Source organism: Colletotrichum fructicola (genome assembly GCF_000319635.2).
Source record: "Colletotrichum fructicola Nara gc5 chromosome Unknown KSG_Nara_v1_contig06, whole genome shotgun sequence".
In the NCBI taxonomy this organism is placed as follows: Eukaryota; Fungi; Ascomycota; class Sordariomycetes; order Glomerellales; family Glomerellaceae; genus Colletotrichum; species Colletotrichum fructicola.
Window position 1 is genome coordinate 514,829 of NW_027094056.1, and position 22,560 is coordinate 537,388.

At 52.7% G+C, this 22,560-nt stretch overlaps 7 protein-coding genes across 7 annotated transcripts; 3 read left to right on the top strand and 4 right to left on the bottom strand.

The window, feature by feature from the left end:
• Positions 1-866: 866 nt before the first annotated feature.
• CGGC5_v010409 (uncharacterized protein) lies at positions 867-1,525 on the top strand (the record flags this gene model as incomplete). The annotated part of the gene is made up of 2 exons (XM_032021424.1): positions 867-1,074; positions 1,122-1,525. The coding sequence occupies 2 exons, from the start codon at positions 867-869 to the stop codon at positions 1,523-1,525; spliced, it is 612 nt and encodes a 203-aa protein (XP_031881541.1).
• Positions 1,526-8,302: 6,777 nt separating this feature from the next.
• Positions 8,303-9,290, top strand: SHO1 (High osmolarity signaling protein SHO1; the record flags this gene model as incomplete). Its single annotated transcript, XM_032021423.1, has 3 exons — positions 8,303-8,398; positions 8,461-8,754; positions 8,805-9,290. 3 exons carry the CDS (start codon positions 8,303-8,305, stop codon positions 9,288-9,290), a joined length of 876 nt encoding a protein of 291 aa, XP_031881542.1.
• An 822-nt stretch (positions 9,291-10,112) lies between these two features.
• On the bottom strand, positions 10,113-10,649 carry spc19 (DASH complex subunit spc19; the record flags this gene model as incomplete). Its single annotated transcript, XM_032021421.1, has 1 exon — positions 10,113-10,649. The coding sequence occupies one exon, from the start codon at positions 10,647-10,649 to the stop codon at positions 10,113-10,115; it is 537 nt and encodes a 178-aa protein (XP_031881642.1).
• Positions 10,650-12,170: 1,521 nt separating this feature from the next.
• CGGC5_v010412 (uncharacterized protein) lies at positions 12,171-12,597 on the top strand (the record flags this gene model as incomplete). The annotated part of the gene is made up of 2 exons (XM_032021420.1): positions 12,171-12,221; positions 12,289-12,597. The coding sequence occupies 2 exons, from the start codon at positions 12,171-12,173 to the stop codon at positions 12,595-12,597; spliced, it is 360 nt and encodes a 119-aa protein (XP_031881641.1).
• A 1,803-nt stretch (positions 12,598-14,400) lies between these two features.
• On the bottom strand, positions 14,401-15,103 carry CGGC5_v010413 (uncharacterized protein; the record flags this gene model as incomplete). Its single annotated transcript, XM_066152349.1, has 3 exons — positions 14,401-14,414; positions 14,473-14,599; positions 14,669-15,103. 3 exons carry the CDS (start codon positions 15,101-15,103, stop codon positions 14,401-14,403), a joined length of 576 nt encoding a protein of 191 aa, XP_066008096.1.
• Positions 15,104-18,904: 3,801 nt separating this feature from the next.
• CGGC5_v010414 (uncharacterized protein) lies at positions 18,905-19,921 on the bottom strand (the record flags this gene model as incomplete). Its single annotated transcript, XM_066152350.1, has 3 exons — positions 18,905-18,938; positions 19,001-19,594; positions 19,653-19,921. 3 exons carry the CDS (start codon positions 19,919-19,921, stop codon positions 18,905-18,907), a joined length of 897 nt encoding a protein of 298 aa, XP_066008163.1.
• Positions 19,922-20,827: 906 nt separating this feature from the next.
• On the bottom strand, positions 20,828-21,640 carry inhA-0 (Isonitrile hydratase; the record flags this gene model as incomplete). Its single annotated transcript, XM_032021418.1, has 3 exons — positions 20,828-21,283; positions 21,339-21,531; positions 21,579-21,640. The coding sequence occupies 3 exons, from the start codon at positions 21,638-21,640 to the stop codon at positions 20,828-20,830; spliced, it is 711 nt and encodes a 236-aa protein (XP_031881643.1).
• Between the last annotated feature and the right edge of the window lie 920 nt (positions 21,641-22,560).

A 22,560-nucleotide genomic window follows, 5' to 3' on the forward strand; every position in this document is an offset into this window, starting at 1 on the left:
ACAAGTTTAAAGGTATTAATTATGGACAGCTATCCAGTTTGTTGCGTAACATCAGTCGGGCTTGGGAGACGAGGGTCATACAGCGAAAGAGGCCACTCAGGCCAGGTTGAATTGTCGTTGATTTGGTTAATTTTAGGTAACAAAACCGGAGCTCCCCGAGTGGGCAAACGGCTACTTCTTTAATTACCTACCTCCCGCTTTACCCTCCCGTCTGTAATGATTAGGTACAAAGGCCATGCCACGTACCTGCGCTGCTGCTGCGCCGCCAGTGAACGCGCAGACGTTGGCGCTGTCTCGCTCCTCAGGCTCAACCTCACCTGCAACAGGGCCAGCCAGGGGCCGCTACAGGAGGCCACGAGGCACCACGCACACTGCACTCTCCGACTGTCCGCCCACTGTCCGCACCAAGACCCGGCAAACGGGGGGCGGGCAGGAACGACAGGACAGGCCCCATTCTTAGCGTTCACCCCCGGAATTACCCTTAGTCAATCTGGCTTGGCGCCATCAAAAGCAACTTGGACCTGGAAAGTCAAAGGAGGAGCCCCCCAATCTGGTCTTGGGCAGTCACAAGCCACACATCACCTGGCCCCCCATCCGCGGCACCTTGGACGAACTCGCGACAGCAAGCTTCAGCCACTCACAAACATCAGCCTTACTGCGCTAGACACCATCGCAGCAGACCTCGATCGAGATTGTGTGAACTCGGCCTCGCGACCATTCCTCTCGAGCGTTCATAATCCATACCTGCCACCATACCGTCCACTACCCGGCAGTGGTCACCTGCAATCCACCAGACACCCCTCCCTGAGAACGTGCCAAACCACACTTCGACCCCCGACGCAACAACGCGCGTCCCGCGTACCGAGATGGACTCCTCGCTGGATACCACGACACTCTCGACCATATCGCTGCTTGAGTCGCGTCTCTTGCGCATCGAACACCTCCTGTACGGCCCGACCGCCGCGCCGCCGTCCCTGAACGCCGACTCCGCGGTCGATGGCCTCGAGGATCTCGAGCGGCGATTCAACCATCTTCTCTCCCGCATCCGCGTCTATGGCGAGCTTATGAAGATTTGTACGACGTGCATCTCCCCCGCAGGTTTTAATACTAATCTCCGCTAGACAACTCACACCCGACTCTCTTCCAACCCCCGTCCCCATCCGAGCCCCCCATCCAGCTGGGTCCCGAGGCAGTCCAAGCAACTGTGCTTGCATCAGCAGCCTCATTTCCTGCGACAGCCTCTTCACTGACCTCCGTCAACGACTGCCCGATCCCCGAGCCTTCCCAGAGTGCGAGCCTCGCGTCTCTCGTGCCGAGAATGCGCGGTATCGAAGCAACTCAGATCGCTCAAGAGGCTGAGATGGCACAGCTCAGGGAGCGGAGCGAGGAGGTTCTCAAGAAATGGTATCAGCAAGGTGTCCTTGGCGCCTCCGAGTTCGTGGCTGATGTGGAAGGCCGAGTGGAGCGGGCAGAGCGCCGAGTCCGGAGGGCGGAGCGGGAAAAGGAGGAAGCGGCGGCCATTTGAGACCCGGATGGAACCAATCTCCACCTGCCGGTGCCGACGCAGCCTTGTTCACCTCACAGCATTCGCGGACCGGAAGACGGCATGTTCCAGAGTGCAAGGGCTTGCGTATGCTTAAGAGGCTGCACATATACCCTCGACTCCGCCAATGTCAACCACAGATCGTTCACCTGCAGAGCAATGCGGTCATTTGCCGAGCACGCATGAAACAAAGAGTGGCTACCTTGTGTCGATATCCAGTCATATTATCACGGTCTCCCGCAGGCCAAGTGTAGGACTGCATCACTCTTCAGATACCATTAACTCATGGCGCCATTCTGTCGGTATCGGCTGCTGATCATCTCGAAACCCGAGAAAGAGACGAAAGGCCAGTTTCTGCTTTCTTGGCGGTAGACGGGATAACGTGGTATCCGACGGCAACCAGCAGAGAAAGGTTCAGATTACCCACTTCAATCCCGAAGCTTGAGGGCGACGACTCCGACAGGTCTGACGTTGTCCGCCCGAACCTCAACGCAGGTTAGAAGTTAGACGGAAGTCAGTGTGCTCGCTCACATCGGAGCAACAGTTGTGCAGACGGGATGGTCGGCAGGGATGCTTGCTTGTCTGTACGGGATTCGCCTCTCCGCGTTTCAGAAGCAGGTTTCTCCCAGTTACAGAACTGATAACTGAAGTCGACACCACACTGGGGCTGAAATAGACTCGGCCGCTAGTTCAGCAAACCCTCATCCACCACCCAGCCGATGGCTGACAGATGAAGCCCCGTAGCAAGTGAGGTAGTCGACAATACGAGGCCTCGTCGCCACCAAATTCGTGACCGTGGTGATTAGAGAGTGTGCAGTAGTGAGTGAAGTGACAGAAAAGTCGTCTGAGCGCCTGGGGTTGCATTGGGTGCTCGAATCGGAAGAAAGGTTGATCTACCCAACCAGAAAAGCTTGGCCTCGCAGGTCTTATGGACTGCAGCTTTCAAGGGGCCGTCCGTGACCAGTGGGCACGGATGATGACCTAGCTGGCAGTGGCTCCAGGCCCTTCGAAGCTGATGTTCCCCTCGGATGGATGATTATGACATGACGGTGTTGATGCGCAGGTCTGGCCAGAGGCAAACTTCGGTTCCGAGGCGACGACGTGGCGTTGCTGATTCTTCGTGCCGGCACAACCGCTACCGCGGCACGGCACGACGGCCTTTTCTTTTCCAAGTGGAATAACTTGCCATGATCGCGAGGGGATTGGCCTCCACAGCGGCATTTGTACGGATTCCATTTACCCCGCGTTCTTCACTACCGGATCAGCAGGTGTTTCCTTGATTTTCCCCCCAGCTTGCTGACGTGTCAGCCACACGAAGAAGCCACTGAGGCGTTGGGTGCATGCAGAGGGGACGAGGCCAACCGCTGGTTGACTTGATCTAAGCGAGGGTCGTCCAATGGAGCGCGCAGCATCGCTTGAGCTTGGTCGTTCGTGAGAGCTGCAGGGGTCGGGGCCAGGGTTGTTGGTTGCAGGAGGGGGCTGTGGTAGAAATTGTTAAGAGACACAGTGTGCTCTGTGCTGACCGTGTCTTCGTTGTCTTTCTGCAGGAGCCGTGATTCGCGAACCGCATTGCCAGTGTCAATCAATGCGGCGATTCATAGATTTTAGAGGCCACACAAGATGTCTATCGTGCTGACGAGTAACAATGCAGGTTGCTGGAAACCGCCGTTTTTCGTGTAATTGTACAGATGCTCTGCTCACGAGATCCTTCGATACGTCAAATATTGACCAGAGACTTGGCGCTGCAGTTGACACGAACATCGGAGATGGATGAATCCCAGCGCGGTAATAGGGTGGATCCTAGGGGATTTGAATCATGAACGGTCTCGGGACCTTCGGGCTGCATGAACACCACGAACATCATATGCGCCGCGGCTCAGAGCCGGCGAACCACTAGCATATGAGCACAAATACAGTTTGCGCGCGACGCGGTTCGCGAATTCTTCCTTAATGCCAGCGACTAGGCAAAAGGACTCTGTCAGAGACGCCGGCAGCTTTGTGGTCCGTCGATGTGCAGCGGGAGCGAATGCTTCAAGCCCGGTCCGGTAGGTAGTGACCTAGAAGCCGACCAGCACGAAGCGCCGAGAGACCCGGCGATCGGCCTGACGGCGTGTAATTTCGCGGTTAAAGGGTTTCCAAATTTGGACCAGGTCGAGTTAAGCGAGGCCGAGACTAGCACCGTCGGCCGCGAACAGCCAGATCTCCAGAGCGAATTCAGCGGATGAGGCTCTGCCAGAAGCGTTGTCAAGGTGTTGCTCCTTCGTCGCCCGTCAGCAAAGTGTTTCGCAACCGGTAGTTTGGTCGGGTGCTGATCAACATGATCTCCGGAGTTCCCCCCAGACTTGCGAACGCATTGGTGAAAAATCATGGGATGAAAGAAGAAAATGCGAGTCAAGTGTTGTCAGTGACATTGGGCTGGGTTGTGCGCTCATTGTCAAAGCAGCGTCTATCCCAGGCCGAGGAGGGTAAGCTCTGGATGGTGCTGCACGTGTGCTACCAGCAGTAATATCACGAGGCAATGGTGAGGATGGTCGGTAGCGATGACGATTCGAAGGTGTCCTCGAAGAAGCTGGGAGGCTAGTGTCACTTGGACAAGCCATGTTTCGGGGGTTAAGGCATTTTCGGTACTTGATTGTCTCGTTGTTGGGCGCTTGTTCTGCGAGAGAAGACATGGCCTGCGGCAGATGGTGTTACGGCTTCTGTGGTCTCGAGCGTTCAAGACCATGACCTGCCAACCGCTGCCTGCGATTAGTCTCGCTGTAGGATCAACCAGACACCAACCAGGCCGGGGTAAATGGCGCCGTAAACAAGCTGATTGAGCAGAAGCCGAATGTCGCAGCGCAGATGTCATCCAGCGGTGACAGAACCGAGCTCAAGCGCGGGCAGCGGAGACCCGCCGCGTTCCTGCATATCAAACGGTATCGAGTGCAGGACTCGGAGCGTGAACCAGTCGATCACAGGGGCGCTGGCAGCAGCACGGTATCAAGTGGTGGCATTTGCAGCTGTCAGCACCCTTTCTCGCCAGCCCTCAGTGGACAGATGGACAGACGGACTGGACACGGACAATCGGTCGTCAAAGGAGCCGCAAAGCCCGGGTGGACAGAACCCACAAGCAAGTGCGAAGATTCGAGGACGGGTGAGGGTCCGAGGGTTGAGACTTGGGACTTGAAAGGCGGGTATCGGATGTCCCCCGTCACGGGTACGACTCTTCAGCGCATCAGGCCGTCGTTTTTGTGCTGAGCATCTTCAGATTCCGGTCAGTCAGCGACCGCATCGGGCGAATGCATGCTGATCTCTGTCCGCTCACGCGGTGAAGGTGTGCTGGCGATGAAACGGCAGGAGAGGCGGGCGGGAAAGTGATAGGATGCCCCTGCATCCTCTCTGTGTCGACTTTGCTGTGGAATGTGAAGACGATGGGAGGGCGGTTCCATTTTGGTCGTGAAGGCGATTCGCATTCGCAGCCGGGGTCAGGTATGCGAGGCAAACTAAGACGTCAACCAGTTTGAATTCGAACTGTTCGGATAGCTCATAGGTATGGATTGCCATGATGAACCAGAACAGGTGCAACTGAAAGTCGACGACGACGTGGAAGGGACGATCCAAAGGTCTGGCCAAGTCTCCGCTCAGGCAAGGCAAGGCAAGCGGCAGCAGGCAGCGGGCAGCCTCAGGGCCTCGAGGCTTCAGGGCTGAACCTGAAGGGAAGGGAGACACTGAGAGAGGTGAGTTAAGGTAAGAGCACCCGCCGGAACGTGCCTCGAAGAGCGGGTCTGATTCAGGGGTTAGCGGGCGTGATGGCCAATCACCAGAGTCATGCCGTGGTGGTTGTCCAATTGGTGTGGTGGGATGCGTTGCAGGAACCAGCAACCAAGAGAGTCTAGAGAAGACCAAAAATCTCAAACCCTAGCCTCGATGGCAATCAGGGGGGCAGGGACCAACGGTTTCTGGGGCACCACTGCAAGGTGAGGTGCCTTACCTGGTAAGTACATTAGGTACTTCGTAGGCAGGTGGTGGATATCGTGAGAAGACACCGGGCCTTTTGCTTGTGGACTGGCGGGAGATCCTCTCTTGTTGCGTGCTTCCTGTCGTGTACTACTAGGTAGCGCGTTTTACTCCATCAGAGAGGGTGTTCTAGGCAGGACCTGTCCACGAGGTAGACCTTCCTTGCTGGCTTGGTAGATACTGAAAATGGAATGAGATGGATCTGCTCGAGGCACGTGCCGTCTACGGATACCGTTCCACCACCGTCTCCAACAGCACACGGTGCCATTTCGAGATGCTCAAACGGTGTCGCTCATCAGACAGCACCCGCGTATGCCAGAGCAGCCAGGCCGGGTCTCCCATCCTTCCCGTCATAGCCCTCCGCACTGCAACGAGGATCGCTGGTGGTGGTCACAGGTGTCTGTCCATCCGAATGTTCGAACAGCAGCTTTCATTGGCAATGATTGCTGCTCTTATTGATTTCTCTCCATCGGACGCCCTGGACGAGTCGATTTAAAATTTGGCTCGTTCCGGACTAGCGTGGGTGCGACACGCCAGCCTGGTCCCGCTTCTTTTTTTCTGTGCTCCTTCCACAGTGGAGAGAAGGGCCCAGGCACGCTCCCACCTCACTGCTGACGGGATGCTTGGTGCTGCGGCTGGCCTTGCTGGCTGTCCCATCGCTGTTGCTCGTCTCGCTTCCCGTATTATGGGCCCCAGTCCACGTTCTCTGCGTCTCATTGAGTCTGGATCCCGTCTCTTGGTTTTGGGTTTCCACTTGCACGTTCATTTAATTAATGTCCACGTCCACTATGCCGTGCGCACACTTTGTATATAGTGTAGAGATAGATGATCACAGAGGCTGATAGACCAGATGGAAAGGCATGCCTGGCCTACTGGGAAATTCGGCATCAAGGGAGGGAAATGCAGCTGGAATAGGGACAATACCTATGGTACCTTTGCAACGTACAGTAGCAACATACAGACACACTCTTCCATTGCTGCACCTCACACGCACGCCGGACGCACTCTCTGGCCTGCACAGCCTCCTACCTGACCTGACCTGGCCTTATTGCTACCTCCTTACGGATACATGGCAGCAGGCGATAGACACGCTGCACGCTGACCAGGCCCAGGGACCTGCAGCAGCCCTTGCAAAGTCTCCCACCTTCACTGTGACTGGATTGGCCCTGCACCTGCTCCTGCTCCTGCTCCCCGGTCTGCCAACTGCCAACCTGAGCCCAGGTCTCTCTCCTCGCTCTCCTCTTTTAATTCCATTCCCCTCCCCCCGTCCATTCCTCTCTCTGGACTCCTTTCAACCCATTCCCCGACAACGGTTTACGGCTGCCGTTCACTGTCGACTAGAGAGAGAAAGAGCGAGGAAGAAAGACATTGGTTGCCGCCCTCGTCGAGAACGAGTAGGACGCCTGCGCGACTGAGGCCGAACAATAACAAATACCCGCCAAACACGCCGCGTATCCTACGTAGCGTATTCGTAGCGCCGCCGACAAACACATCCTGCCTGGGCTTCCCTAACGACTGGACAGCTCAGCTTACCCCATCCTATCCTCAACACAGCAGTCGACGCGCGACTCGAAGCATAGAGACATCGGCCTGCAAGAAAAAATAATAGGGGCGGATTGCACCTCGACGCGCGATCCGGTACCACAAGCTCCAATCCAGCCCGCCCGTTAGTCGACCTTTTGGTTCCTCGATTAGTCGACCTGCCTACCGGTGAAAGTGCCTGGCTTGAGCTTTTCTTGCGATAAAAAAATCCACGCCGGCACCAACAGTCGACGCCACACCACGCCTTCTTCTTCGTTTGGTCTGCTGGTCCGGCTCACTTCTCCTGCCTCGCTTTCCACGCCGCCTGCTTCCTTCTTGGGCCAGCTAGTCGGTGCCCTTCATTTCGCACACTCGACTCGCTCGACCGACACCAGAGACACCAACAGCGCCCGCCCTGTTCTCTCCTCCCGCGCTGCGCCGTCGCCTCGCTGCCCCTTACAACTGTCGCCTGCTTTCCCGCCGCGCGCAGTTCGTTCCATCGGCTTGTCTCGTCTGGACTCGATTCGACTCGACTCTCGACCTCCGTCGTCTTTTCCCATCTTGCATCCTTTCTCATCCGATTCCTCACTCCTTCGACTTACTTTCTCCCTTTCCTGCCTTACCTTCACGACCGCACCACATTGCTGCTGTCTTTGACTCGTCGCCTTTCGACAACTTGACTGCGACCATTCATTCTCTTTTTCTTTCCTAGAAAAGAGGCTGCCTTGCTGGACAACCCTCTGAAACGATCGACTCGCATTCGAGATTACAGATTCTTCCCCGCCTTACCTACGACCTACCTTTACCTCATCTGATCCAGCCTTCCTTCGCTGCCTTCTTCAGCTCAGCTCAGCACTTCCGCTCCCTGACGCATTGAACGGCAAACCGTCCGACAACATCCCCGGCACTCTTTCTTTTATTTCGCCTACGAGCCCAACCACCAGTCACTCCTTTTTCGACGACTTGCATTCCCGCCAGCCACGACAACCCCCTTACGGCATCCGAATTACGTACAGCACGCTACATCAGCACTGCCTCGCCAATTCTACAAAACCGTTTGCTACGATTATCCACGTCGCAGCGCCTTGAAGTTGCCAGGTTCAATCTTTGAATCGTCACTTCAATCGAGACCAATACTCGATTCTTGCCTCGAGGCATCTAATTTCTGCACCCCACCAAACCCCGAACGTCTTCCTTATGCCCTCTTACGGTTCTCTGCATTCACCATCGTTGCGCAAAATGGAACAATCACGGGTTCAGTACGGGAGAAAGGGCATTAATCTGGGAAACATCATTGGTGATCCCTTCGCCCTAGCCACAGTCTCCATCTCCATGGTATGTTTGCGCTGCACAACTTCTGGTTTCAATTCGTGAACTTCTTGCTGACCCCTCACTAGCTTGCATGGATAATCGCATTCATCAGCTCCATCATCGCCACGACACAGGTCACGAATAGCACAGGATCCTTCCCCGCTTTCGCATGGTGGACCGTTGTCTACATGTTCTTCCTCATCGCCGGTGTCTTCGTCGTCGTCGCATCCGATACGACACAGACCTACCATGTCGCCCTCACGGGATACCTGGGCGCCGCCTTGGCTCTGAACTCGCTCACCATCCACTCTCTCATCTACTCCGCCAATGGAGCTCGACAGGCTGCTGGAGCTGGTTTCATTCTGATGGCTATGGTTACCGTATGTTTCGTTGTTGCTGTGCACTAGAAGCTTTGCTAATCCGCGCGCAGATCGTCTGGATCTTCTACTTCGGCTCAGCCCCCTCCGCCAAGCCGCGCGCTTACCTCGACTCCTTCGCGCTCCAGAAGGAGTCTGGAAACAGGCAGATGATGTACGGCGGCGGCCGTCCCGAGACTTCCACCTCGGTGCAGCCTCCTCAAATGTACACTTCGGCGCAACTGAACGGATTCGAGAACCCATCCCCGGTCCAGGGCATTTCCACCCAGCCTCGTGAGTCCGCCGTGGCACCAACATTCAGCACCCCCGGTGCCGGCCCCCAAAAGACTCCTGATCAGGAGGTGGTGCCACCAACCGAGTACCCGTACCGCGCGAAGGCCATCTACAGCTACGAGGCCAACCCCGACGATGCGAACGAGATTTCCTTCTCCAAGCACGAGATTCTGGAGGTCAGCGATGTGAGCGGAAGATGGTGGCAAGCACGCAAGGAAACTGGCGAGACGGGTATTGCGCCCAGCAACTACCTGATCCTGTTATGATGAGCTCACGAATTTCATTTCGCCGTTGGAGATGGGAGCAAAAAATGACCATATGGGACATGGGATGGTTTTCGCGCTCAATGCTTGTTGGAGTACATTAGGGTCTCTTGTCCGGGATAAAAACCGCCGCCTTGTTTTCGAGCCACGGGCGGCACTCGTATATCCGCCGAAACGGCCTCTTTTTTCTTCTTCTACTTGTTGTTTTTACTTCTACCCGCCCACTTACGCGTGCCGGCTTTCCAACCCCGTACTCCTAGTGTATGTTGCCGACGCGCGACGCAGAGGGGGCTGTGTCTTGTTTTTTTCTGCTTTCTGGGACGGGTTACGAGCAACGGGTCGGATCATTCGGATAGCTATGGTAGCTCGCAGGTGGGATACCCATGCATGTTGGTGTTCCCTTGTCGTTTACAAATGGCAATTGCACATATCCATATACAGTATTATCCGTGACTCTCCTCCATCATGCGATTACCTGCGACATGTCTATCTAGACGAGAACAGCCTCTGTCTGTGGGCTCATGATGTGCAAAGTACGTCCAGCTTGGTGATGGAGCCTCGCAACATCAGGAGCTGAAAGAGTCTCACGAGAGATGTGGCTCGCCAACTTGAAACTCTCACGTCATGTACTCGGCGTCCGAGATCTTGTCCTTTCATCGGGCCGCATCTTTCGGAAGTCACAGACCAAATCCAGTTCGTCGGAACGGGTCTGGGGTAGCCTCTCCACCTTCGTCATCGGGTATCATTTTCATCGTTCCGCATGCGTCCGCCGTCTCCCCCACAATCTCAAGATCCAGCTGAGGCACGACACCTGTGTCCCCCTTCTCAAGCCTTCTCCAACCTCTTCCTCAGCTCTCTCTCCTTTGACAAAACCTCCAGCTCCAGCCTCTCGACGCTGTACTCCAACCCTTCCCTCCTCTGCCTCACCGCCCTAGCCCGCAACGCCCGCTCCCCGTTGAGCGCCTTGCCCCTGCCTCCCACGCCCTTGCCCTTGCCCTTTCTCTTCGCGTACCCGTCCTCGCCGTCTCCGTCCTTGGGCTGCGACAGCCGGCCCTGGAGCAGCTCGCAGCGCGCCTTGAGGGTCTCGATGCGGCGCTCGCGGCGGGCGATCTGGGCGTCTGCGCGGTCGAGCAGGAGGGCGATGTAGGGCCCGATCTCGTCGCGCAGGGAGGCCTCGGCGGCGGCGAGGGTCGGTTGCGGGATGAGCTCGAAGTGGCGCGTGGGGCGGAGGACGGAGGCGACGCGGGGCAGGTCGGAGACGCCCTGGTCGAGGGTCTCGACGGAGGATTGGAGGTAGGTGAGGGAGTTGCGGAGGGAGGCGACGCAGTCTGCGTACGTTGCTGCGTTTTGTGCGGTGGACATATCGTTTTTTGTTTTACGTTCGTTTGCGCAGGGTCGGTGGTTTTGTTGTTGCTAGATAGGGGTTTGCGTCGTGATGGTTTGTTTACTTTTCTGGTGACGGCCGACCGCTTTGGCGGGGTTTGTCGTCTGCGACCGATTGGTGACGGAGGGTGTTTGTGTTCGTTCACGTCGGAGCGGAGGGAGTCGTAGCGCTGGCTGACACTGGTTGAAGAATGTTGCGCGTTGATGCTTTTGGGGAGGATGTCGTGGTGATGACGGATGTGGTGTTGAGTGTTTTGATGGCTTCCTCTTTGTTTTTGGAATCGGCGGGGTGGAACTGCGAATGTCTCTTTCCCACGTTGTTTACTGGGCCCCACCATCTCAGGAACGGCTGGACATGGGTGTGCCTGACTATCGGTGCACGGGCCAGCCTGTCATCCACAGGTGAGGGAGGTGAGCTTCGGTGTGGGATGGGGATGGGGGTCTTCACCTGAGCCTAATCCGACATCCTTCTTGGCGGAATTTCATGCGTCCTGCTTCTGGAATAGAGGCTTCATGCATGAAGTTCTTTTCGCAAAGGCATGGATTTGGCTGTTGGCGATGCTTCCCGGAGCGTCCGTCGTCTTCACCGCTTCTGCGGGCGTTGAAGTCTTACGATGTGATGAGCGTAGGTAAGCAGCCTGCCTTCATGGCATTGATCAGTCGAATCATCGTAGAATCATGTAAGCGAGACCGCCTCTTTCAGCTGTCATCAAGAAGCTCTGCCTAATGGCGCCGACAGCTGGTTTCCTTTGATTAGTTCAGCTCTTGCCAAGCGAAAGCCTCGCTCTGTATTCGGACAAGTCTGCTGACACCATTTTTGTCCGGATTGCGAAAAAGCCGTTGGGCAGTCAGCGACGGGACGTTGGAATTATCTCAACCTAAAGACCGACTGACACCTTGGTTTCTGTGTCAAATATTCAAGCTTAACGGTTATTTCGGTCCGACAAGTTGAGTTAAACATCGCATGCACGCCGGCTCCTTCGGCCGATCGCATGGGCCCAGCCAACGTTCTCGCCGCCGACCTTCCCTTTCTCTAGATGATTGGGTTGACCGTTGTCGTTCGGCAGCCGGCAACCTCCCCGTCGGCACCCTTCCCATTGCACTCACATCTCCTGCCCAATCATGTTTCTAATAAGGGGCTGCCACACAGAGCCGCATTGATGGGAAGACGTTGGACACATGCAAAAGGTGCTATGCATGGTCAGCCCGGAGGCTGCTTACTCCGCTGCACCTCGCGGTATCACGGACGGCGTCTGATGTTGGTGGGAAATGTTTTGAACGACACCCACCCGGTGAAACATGCGCAGGGACGAACATGCTGTGTTTGATGGGATTTGAGGAATACTACTTTAATCGCCTCCAACCCAGCAGTTCGGATCTTGCTCCACTACCTTCTCTCCACATCACTTGTCTCTCTTGCGCCTTTGGTCTACCGGAGTACTGCTCTTCTTTCTACGGCGTTTTTTTCTTACAAGATACCCCTACAATACCTAATTCACAATGTTTATCGAGATGGTCAGACGTGCTGATGAGGTGCCTGCTGCCTCAAGCGTAAGTCTTACTCTTCCCTCGCCGAGAAAGCGGTTACGACATGGAACACGGAACTAACACTCTACAGACACCTTCCCCAGCTGCCCCGTCTCACAACTCGGGCTCCGACATGCGCATGGGCGGCCCTGCGACGACAGCTATTGCCATTGTTGTGGCACTCCTCCTGCTCGTCGGCATCTCGTTGATCGCCTTCTCAGAGCACCGCAAGAAGAAGAAGGCTGATGCCGCAAGGAGGAACGGGCCAGATCTGGAGCGGTGGGACACAAGGCAGTCTGTGGCGTCGTTTGACACTATCGACGAGATCAAGGAGCCGCAGCCTGTGGCGAGGAATACGCTTCAAGGGCGACGGTTCATGTTCCTTTCGAGGAACCGTTGAGCATGCCATTAACTAGGCTTAATGCTTCCTCAACATCAGGACTAAGATGTCGCTTTGGGGTTTAAGCTAAGGGAGGGATCAAGCGTTAGAAGTTGTTTTACATCGGCATACTAAGGCCGCTTGTACTTTGCGACAGGCATCAACGAATGTTTGTTAATTGACACCATCTAAGAAAAGATTTGTATATGAATATCATACTCATATACCACTAAGCCTTCACATCACCATCAAGGATATGTCTACCCAGCTAATCGATCTGTGCTCTACTGATGCCCAACCCCAATCAGTGGTTCCCCTTCCTTTGAGTCGTGTATCGAACCAAATCGCAGCCGTTCTGTCTTCATCTTTCTTGATAATTCTATACCATCCAACCATCTGTGCTCTTTTGGTACAACGAAGAACCTCGAATCTCGTAACACAGTAGATGCGTAACCGAGAACCTCCGGTCCGGATGTCCAATGTTTGAAGACAACGCTTGAGATACCAGCTGCAAAGAGCACGACACTAGAAACCAAGAATAGTGTCGACCATAACGCAGAGATTTGGAACTTGACTGTAGGGATCCTCGTTTCTGCGGGAACCGTAATCTTGGCTTCGGCTGTTGTGTTTTCCACGTTCCATTCTGCAATATCAAACGAAAGTTGGCTCAATAGTAAGTAAGTGTTTAGAAGCTGACCCAGGCGAGTCCCTAAATCCTTGGCTGTAACGTTTTCCATGATGCAATACTCGTCCGACTTTAACTGTCTAAGCCCAGGATCCACGAGATAATATAGGGAAATCTCTGACTTGAAAGTCGTGGAACCCCCTACAGAGAGGGGGAGCTCACGAGAGACAAAGTCAAAGATGGCAGGGAATGATAATTGAGAGATATCCCTTGGAGCATGTTGCTCCTGAGACTTTCGTTGAGCGACAACTGTGCAGTTATGCTTGTCTATGGGGGTGGCACGTGAGCAGTTGACACGAGACTCGACGTACTCCTGGGTTGCCCTGCAGCGGCTTTTGAATGAACATCCCGATATCATTTCCTCCGGACGGAATCTGCCTTGAAAGAGAAGGCTTGACGGTTCGACTTCAATATCCTCTTCGTGCCTGAACAACATGGGCCTGTGCCTTTCCTCGAGGCGGTCTCGCGAGGGACCTTCTGTCAACAACCATATCCGATCAACAAATCGGTCGAGCGCCAAAGTCCAGGTGGCCGCTAGATTTGTATGGTTTCTTTCATAATTATACCCATGCCATGTTCCATTAGGTAGTTTTGCTGATCTTGTGAAATTCGTGTCGACAGCACCAGTCTCGGCAAGGATGGACAAATCCTCGCTGAACACACTCTCTCTCAACGAATCGTGACCCCATTTCTCCAGGGTAAGAGTTTCAACATCCAAACAATCCAAGCTGATATAGCTGGACTCCAGTGAAAATAGGGTATTACCAATACTGACGTTGTTGAGAGGGATCCCGGCCAGAGAAGTATATTCGGTCGTGTTTGAACCTTGATCCAACTTTATCCAGTCGTCTGTGTCCAAGCGCTGCAGAAAAGGGATCTTAACGTTGCCCCAAATATCCATAGCATCCGCCTTGATCCCCCCGGCATCGAAACGAGGGTGTTGTATAGTGTCGACATTGGTCGAAAGCTTGCCATGGAGGTCGAAGCCGAGATTGCTATCCAGGCAGCCCACTCTATAGCCTGACTTTTCGCGTTGGTATCGAAATAAGTTATGTTCGCTGGCGTGGGTTCGGGGAAAATTTGTGAGGACATCGTTCTCAGAATGGATTGCGTACCCAAAGGGGAGAATGCCCATATTGCTACCAAAGCAGCGCTGAGGATATTGAATGATCGGAGTTGAAGCAGGTTAAGGAGAGTGGCGCCCACCGTACGGCTGCCTATCAGTTGCTCAAGAGCGCCGAGTGTTGTACCCCTTTCCAGCTTCCAGCGCGCTGCCTCATACGTCAAACGGCCGACGACTGACGCAAAGAGAATGGGAAAGACAGTAGCAAGCTGGATCTGAGTGTTATTGTCATCTCTCAATGCTGTTGAGGGGCTTTCTGGAAAGAGAAATTGGCCTATACTTACAATTGTGATGGCGTTTTGCCAGCCTTCGCGAGACTCCGCAGTATTCTCAGTGCCGTTGAGGCGCCAGACGATGATAGTGAACACGATTGAAGATATTGGGAGCAGGACAGCAGCGCAATCTGTTAGGATGGTAAAGACGCCCATTCTGCTCTTGGGCAGTGTGGCTTCTGGTGCGGACCCATCGTTATCGGCTGCCGCAACCCGTTTGTACTTTATCGAGCCATCAGTTGAAACGTCCCGTCCGGCAGCCGTAGTTTCCACATCTTCTGTTTCGCTGTCATTCGAGTCTTGAGGATACTGCTGGGCCTCATTCTCGAGCGTGTAGTTGTTTTGGGACGCCAGCGACGTATTTCGACTTGAAATTGGAGAGACTGCGTGCTCGGGTGGCGCCTGAGTTATCGTAGTTAATGGAGTCATGTTGGGGGTGTCCTGCATTTCGTTTCCATCAGGTGTCCCGCACAAGAGTCTTCGCAGTGATTCCGCTTGTCTCAGGAAAAGACGACAGGCGAAATCGTCTGATAAGCTGATAGTCTGATAGAAGGAAGGTTGAGGACAATCATCAGAGCCTATTAAAAGGGGAATCAAATACTTTTCTAACATCAAACAGGCGACCAGTAAGAGAGCGATGCTTTTTAAAGAAGCCTGAAGCCACACACCGAGTGGCAATGTCTAAGGCAGGCAGGCTTGGCATGGCACCCGAACCAATGTTCGTCGCGCACCATATTAATTGACCATGTCAGCTTACGCCGAGACCGAGTTTTGCCACAAATACTCGATCCGGGAATGACTACTGGCGCTGCACCGCTCGGGCAACCAAACCAAATTGAATCCTTACCTGCTGTTAATGCAATACTTTTACTTTTGAATGATTAGACTGTTTGCAACGTATCAAATTGAATCACCAACCAAAGAACGCGATTTATTACCATCTGGACCGTTGTTTTGAGACTACTCGGAAACTTCATGCTATCATAGATGGAGCCTCAAGCCTTACGGTAGATATCTCAACATTTAGCAAAACTCTCTCATTTTGGTCTCTCAATATTGAATCGACATCTTTACTAGTGCACTTAGATAAGTCCAAGCGACAGCGGTCATTCCAATATTCGTATCTGTCGTCTCTTAGGTCCACGGATAAATGCTCCAGTCTAAAAGTGCATCACAAGAACAAGGTTCCGTGAAGCAAACTCCAGAGCATATTTGGCGTCTATCAAATGCATCCACTTGTGAATTCTGCCCAGCGCTCGTAGCGTTGGACGAATTTTGGGCGCTGTTCGTGGCAGTGCTCTCCATATTTCGGGTAGCTTGATCGAAAAATTGATTGCCTGGACCCCTTTGCACAACAAGCTCTTGCAATGTCCCAAAAGCTTTTCTTGGAGGAGGTTCGGTTCCGGTAACAGACTCCGGTGTAGGTAAAAGAAGTCTGGAGAGTTGACTGCTGCTTCCAGTATTGCTCGTGCTTGATCTGGTTTCATCCTCGCTATCCACGAGGCGTCTCGAGAGATTCGAGTCCAGAAATCGGGAACAAGCCATTAATACGTTGTGTCTTCGTAGATTGTCGTCCGTGAAGGTTTGGAACAGTCTCCAGTATCTTTTACCTGATTCAGAGCTGATCTTAAAGCCAGCAGATTGGCAGATTTTGCCACTCAGATCATGCACGAGGCTCTGGCACCTCTCAGAGTCGTCGGCAAAAGTCTGCTTCACTTCATCAAGCTCAATCACCGGCTCGAACTCTACTACGTTTTAGCTTCTGTCCATTTTAGGCCAATCTTCTAGCATTTGCAATGAAACTTAAGATTGCGAAGGGGTGGGACGCGGGAGAACTTGACTTACCTTCTGGAGGAACAGTATTATCTTCTGGAAATAGAACTTTCCACAGTGTTGGCCAATCCAAGACCTGAGTCCGTGATTTTCTATCCGCCAACTTGATCCCTTTCTCAGCAGTTATCCCATCCTCCGGGTCATGATGAACAACACTGTAGGCTCCTTGGTCGCAGATCATGCACATCTGATCGGATGGCACTCGAATGTGGTTGTCAAGGGCTTCTGATGTTGGAAAGGTTTCTTGGCACCGTCGGCAAACAAATGAATTTGCTGCCGTTCTCTGGTGGAATAATCTGATATGGCGTCTTGATCAGATATCAGTAGTGTGTTCATAAGCTGGTACCCAATCTTAACAGGAGGACTTACTTGACCAACGATATTGAATCATGCGCAACGGTCGCGCAGCTTGGGTGTTGACGTATATTGAATCTCAGAGGATTGCGCTTTCGAAAAGGGCAGGTATAACGGCCATGAGTCTTACCCTTCTTTCGTGTCTTCGACCCATGTTCTGGGCATTTGGCATCATTTTCATCATCGTTGTTGCTGCTGCTGTTATCACCTCTTTTTGAGGGCCCGCCTGATGCATCAGACCGCCGACGCTTCCTGTCTCTGGTGACACCGGCTTGCCCGTCGTCTGGGAGAAGAGAGTTTCCACTCGTCTTCCGATCAGGATTCACGTCTCTTGAATAATTGTCGACAACCCGCAAATGACTTTCAGTTGGGCGAAGGGATTGCTCATGTGAAAGTGACGTGATGACCGAAAGTTCATCAAGACACCTGCGTACGCTTTCCCATGCCTCTTCAGGGTGGGGAACTTGGCTAAGGGATATGTTAAAAGCATTGCTCAAAACCAGACCACATATATCGTCGATTGAGGGACTGGTTTCACGACTAGAGTCATCGGAGGTATCGATAGAGTCTTCGTTTTCCTCTATCTTCACAACGGCTGGGCGGCGGTTGACTGTACGACGCCTGCAAATCTATTAGCATGACCTTGACGCGTCAAAAGTGGCAAGGTTAATTAGTACTCACCCATCCTCGTATTCGCAGTCTAAGTTTTTAACTTCTTTCTTTTCATTCGGACCTTCAGGCCACGTCAACTCAATCTTGCCGACTTCTTCATTGGGCTCTTTTTCAAGCACATCGCGCAGCTGTTGCAGAACCTTCTGACTCTTTCTGTCTCTTGCATTGTAATTGATCACAGAGTTTGCATTGGACTCGTTGTACCACAAGTCCAAACTTGTTGAGCCCATTCTGCCCGTTCCCCGGCCAGTTGGTAAGCCAAACCAACCCCACTCATCCAGCACGGATGAACGCAGCTTTGCCTCCCCCTGTGCCGACAACCATGTGAAGCATGCCTCCAAATGTGCGTAAGTCACAGAGTCATTCCCTGATTTTTGAATCTCATCGGCCAAAATTCTCAAGGGAGTCCGACCATGGATGTCTTTGGCATGGACGTTGGCTCCTTTGATGACCAGCGTCTTCATTGCAAGCTTTTTGCCGAGCCGAACCGCCACATGTAGAGCCGTTTCACCGACGCGATTTCATGCTTGTATGTCAGCTCCTGACTCGATAATTCGGTCAATGATGTTAACCGGGGTTTTTTGATCATCGTCCTCCGGCAAATACGCCACGAAATGCATTAATACAGTGTTTCCCACTGCATCATACGCATTGACGTCAACTCCAAGTCCTATCAGGTCCAGCATGATATCTTCCCTCCTCTTGAAAAACTTTGTCGAGGAATCGTGTTCCATTTTCTTGTGATTATACTTCTTTCCCAATATCGGATGCTCTCCTGTCAGATTGGGTAGCTTGTGGAATGCCAGAAGTGAGTTTTGCGAGATGATAATGGAGGCAGTACAGTGCAGACCGTTCCAGCCGCCCTCATTCTCAGCCCTTTTATCTTCGCACGCGTAGACTCGGTCGATTATTTCGCGTAGTCGGGCCTGATAATCGACTGGACCGAATTCATCTGGCTTGTCTGTTGTATGATGATTCTTCGACGGTATCTGTGATCGTGTTGCTTCCGGAACTGTACCGAAAGCATCTCTTGTCGCATAGACATCAGAGTCAAATAGCTCCATTGACTCGGCAAGCGTTTCATGGCTGATTATTGATTCAGTCATCAGATGGAAAATACTTCGGCCGTACATGTCTTTCGAATAGACATCCAACTTGTTGGGCCTATTGTCGGAAGCAAGATGACGAAGCAGCACGCGGAGGTAAATGGCATCCCCTGCGTACCATGCCCTGGAGAGGCAGTGAAGGAAACTCTCGCCGGACGTGTTAAGACACCTGGCTAATCCGTCGTGCTCTATCAATGCCCGAAGAAGGAGTGCCGGGTGTGCCCGAGCGGCAAAGAAATGCAGCAGTGTGTTTCCAAAGGCATCGCAGTAAGTGAGATCGCTTTCAAATATCGGCCCAAATTTGAGAATCCTCTCGGCTTGAGTAGTTAGACCGTTAGGTGTAGCCCATAAAAGGTGCTTATCAACACCTGTCTCATACATGCTGCATAAGCATTCATGGTAGTCGTGGGCGTCTGTGCCTTCCATGCAGATACCTTGCTCTCTTCGAAACAGATCAACTACCAGCATATCTGAAGCCATAATCGACGTGTGAGTTCTCTGAGTCCCAGCATCGGCTTTGATAATCTTGAAGGCGAGCCCATCAAGGTCTGGAGCGTTCTGACATTCCTCTGAAGCGACGGTAGTGCTTTCCATGGATATCTCCCCGAGAATGAACTCGGTCTCCATTCCGCTATTGCCACAATGTCTCTCAAGCAATTCCTTTGTTTCCAGCGGGACTTTCGGTTGCGATCTTGGCGCACAGCTTACATGTGGTAAGTGCTCTAGACGCTGATCTCCTTCCTCAAGTTTCATTCGAGGCTGAGGTGAAGAGAGGTGATGCAAGAACTCGTCTTTGGGGGAGATGACTACATTATCGTCCTTTGGAATACAGCGTTTCCTCTCCTGCATTGAGTCAGGTCGTTCTTGAAGTAGCTTCAATCGCCTTTCGGCATCTTCTCGGTTCCGAGGATGCAGCCATCTGGGGTCCTTGTCTAGCATCGTGCTGAGCTTCTTTTGGGCAAGGTCTTTACTCCTAAATGCATGCTTCAGTCCGGTGCTGTGTGGCAAGACGCTGATCTGGCAATACATACAGGTTGGATCCATCTTTGCTCCGCAAAATTTCGGCGATTGATGGAATTGAAAGCGTCGTGTACAAGTAAAGTCTCACCAGTTTCCGTTCAAGCGAGTCAGTCCAACAGAATTTGCTGCGACCGGATGTTGAATCCTTCTCGAGTGAAGGACTGGACTTGGACGCGCCAAGACTACTGGGTAGAGAAACACCCTGTTGATCGGTGGCATCATCTTGAAAGTCGGAACGAGATATCGATTCGGAATATCGAGACAAAGGATATGAGATCATGTTCGTCATAGCTGTCGATACCGGTAGTGCTTGGATTTGGATAGGTAAGCCGTGCAACTTCGATGATAACCGACTGTGAAAATTCAAATCATGTAGGAGGAGGAGTGAGTGATTTCGTCAAAATCAGGCTTCGGCTGGGGAAAGATAACAAGCAGTGGAGGTTTCCGGACCACAGTCCAATGACCTGATGCACATAAGACGTGGCGGAGTAGCAATGCCGGGGTTTGGCATCATTGAGCCAACGACGTTGCGGCACATTTCCTGGGCGATGTAAACTACTCTTGATTTGATTGGTTCATACACACGAGAATGAGAACACGTCGGTTTTGCGACTTCGGAATTCCATTTTCTCATTTCCCTCCGGATTGAAGGCCTTGCTTTGCAACACACGCCACACTACGGAACGCTTCTTTGACGCTTGTACACAGATCTACATAAATCATATCGCAGAATGTGGATGGCCTGACGTCTAATATCTTCTGGATCCATCTCAGAGTCGACAGGCCCCAGCGCGTACTTACCTACACGGGCTTCACTTTCCAGGCCCATACTTCCAGCTAACCGAGTGCATGTTGGCTGGGGATGATGATAGACAGGGACGACGATAACGACGACGAAATAGATAATGACAAGAGTAAGCCCGAGAGTACATGTGTGAAGTAACTAAGTAAATAATGAAGTTTCAACTTCATCTCACATATAAATGTAGGTAAATGGATCGAGAAATCCCCGCATGGCATCCTACCTCGGTCCACAAAGCTCTCTCTAGCAATGTTAATCAAGGTAGACATAGTGGAACGCGAGATGGATATTGAATTCAATCTCGCAGAGGAAGATAAGGTGGCTCTTTTCCCCCAGTGTCGCAGAACCATGTGTCAAACACGACCAACCGAGGACAGTGCCACATCAGGCTGGAAGCTGCTTCATCTGATAATTCTGCCCCTTGAAATCCTTGAAGTCAACATCTCTATCAGGATAATGCCCCGCATCAAGGAAGAACTCAATCATTCCCGTTCTTTCACCCCAAGTCTCCGTGGCGAAAGCGCGAATCAAGTCCGTACCGTTGAGTAGGGTGCTAGACGTCCACAGCTTGCCATCCCGGGCCCAGCGCTTGTCAACCCAATTGACCACCGGCACAGTCTTCTTCATCAAATCGAACATCATACGAGGACATGTGGATGTCTTGCCAGCGAGGATGCCAGCCTCAAGCAGAGGCACCATGCCGCCGCAGATAGTGAGGAATGCGCTGCACTGCTCAAAAGTCTTACGGATGAAGTCAATCTCGGCGGGGCTTGTCTTGTACTTGAAGTCATGAGCGCCCATGAGAGCAATGTCAAGAGGCGGGCAAGACTCAAAGGAGTCCTTCACACTGTTAGCTGGATTGCGACGACATCTGGTGGGGCTCGCTCGGACTTACAGTGGGCAGGATCTGAGCATTGCTCGCCAGTTTAGCCGGCTTGCCATCCTCAGTGACCCAGTGCAGCTCAAACTTGAGTCCGTCGTCCATCGTATTTTCAGGAAGGTTCATAGCGGCTGCAGTCTCCTTGTCCCCGGACCATTGGAAGCAGTGGAAGAACTCGAAGGGAGCTACATCGAGCATCTCAGTGATGCTGTGGCCACGTCAGTTGATTCCAGACCAAGGAACTTGAATTCATACCCCTTGGTCAAGATCACTCCGGCGTGGATCTTGCGGTTTGGCTTGCTGAGGTCGAAAGACATGATGGGCAGACGTAATAGGTTTTCTGGAGAGGATTTAGTGAATGAGTTGAATTGTTGATAGTGATGCCGTTTTCGAGATACGCACTCCCCAGCAATCTTATATGTATTTTGAACTAATATGAACTGAAATGACGGCTATCAAACCCTCCGCGAACTTCTGTCATTGAATCCGATGTTGTAAGTCAAGTTCCGAGTCGGATCGTGACACGGGCGCTACATCCGAGTGGGTCCGGAGGTTAAAGGTCGGTGCCGGGATTAGCTTCCCCCAAAAACGGCGCTGGCGAACGGTGGGCCCGAGCGTAGATCAGAACTAGTTTTGGGACACTTGATCGGATCTTAGTTCACATCCGGCTCTCAGCGGAACTTGCGGTCAGCGGCCGGGAGGTTGGTTGACGCCTGCTACTCAATAGAACTCCGTCGGTTACAACCGTGCATAGTTTCAATCACCTCGGCACGGATTCAACGTATTCATCGGTAACCGGATGCGCAGTCAAATCTATCAAAAGGGTTGTGAACAAGCATCTTACTTTATAAGCTGTATTAAGAAAAAGCAGAGATCGTTGCAGTGATTCGTGTAGTCACGAAAAACACATCTCTGGGTGGAAGACGCTGCTGCAAGTTCCTTCTCTTTTATTTCACTTGTCAGTCTCAGCAAAATCCAACCATGGATGACGCAGGACAGCCCCATCAGTCACCCGCTTTGAGGGATCATACCCAAAAATATTGAGTAGCAGACCAAACAATGCCGTCACCTCATCCTCCGGAATCCTGGAGAGTCCCTCCAAAGCTCGTCTGGAACCTCCGTATAGGCGGCAAAGCACTTCCCCGCAACGCACACAGCCGTGGACTTCCACAGCATTGCCGTGTATTCATCAGAAAAGGGCTCCATGGCTGGCAAGTCGTCTTCTGTGGGCTTTCCA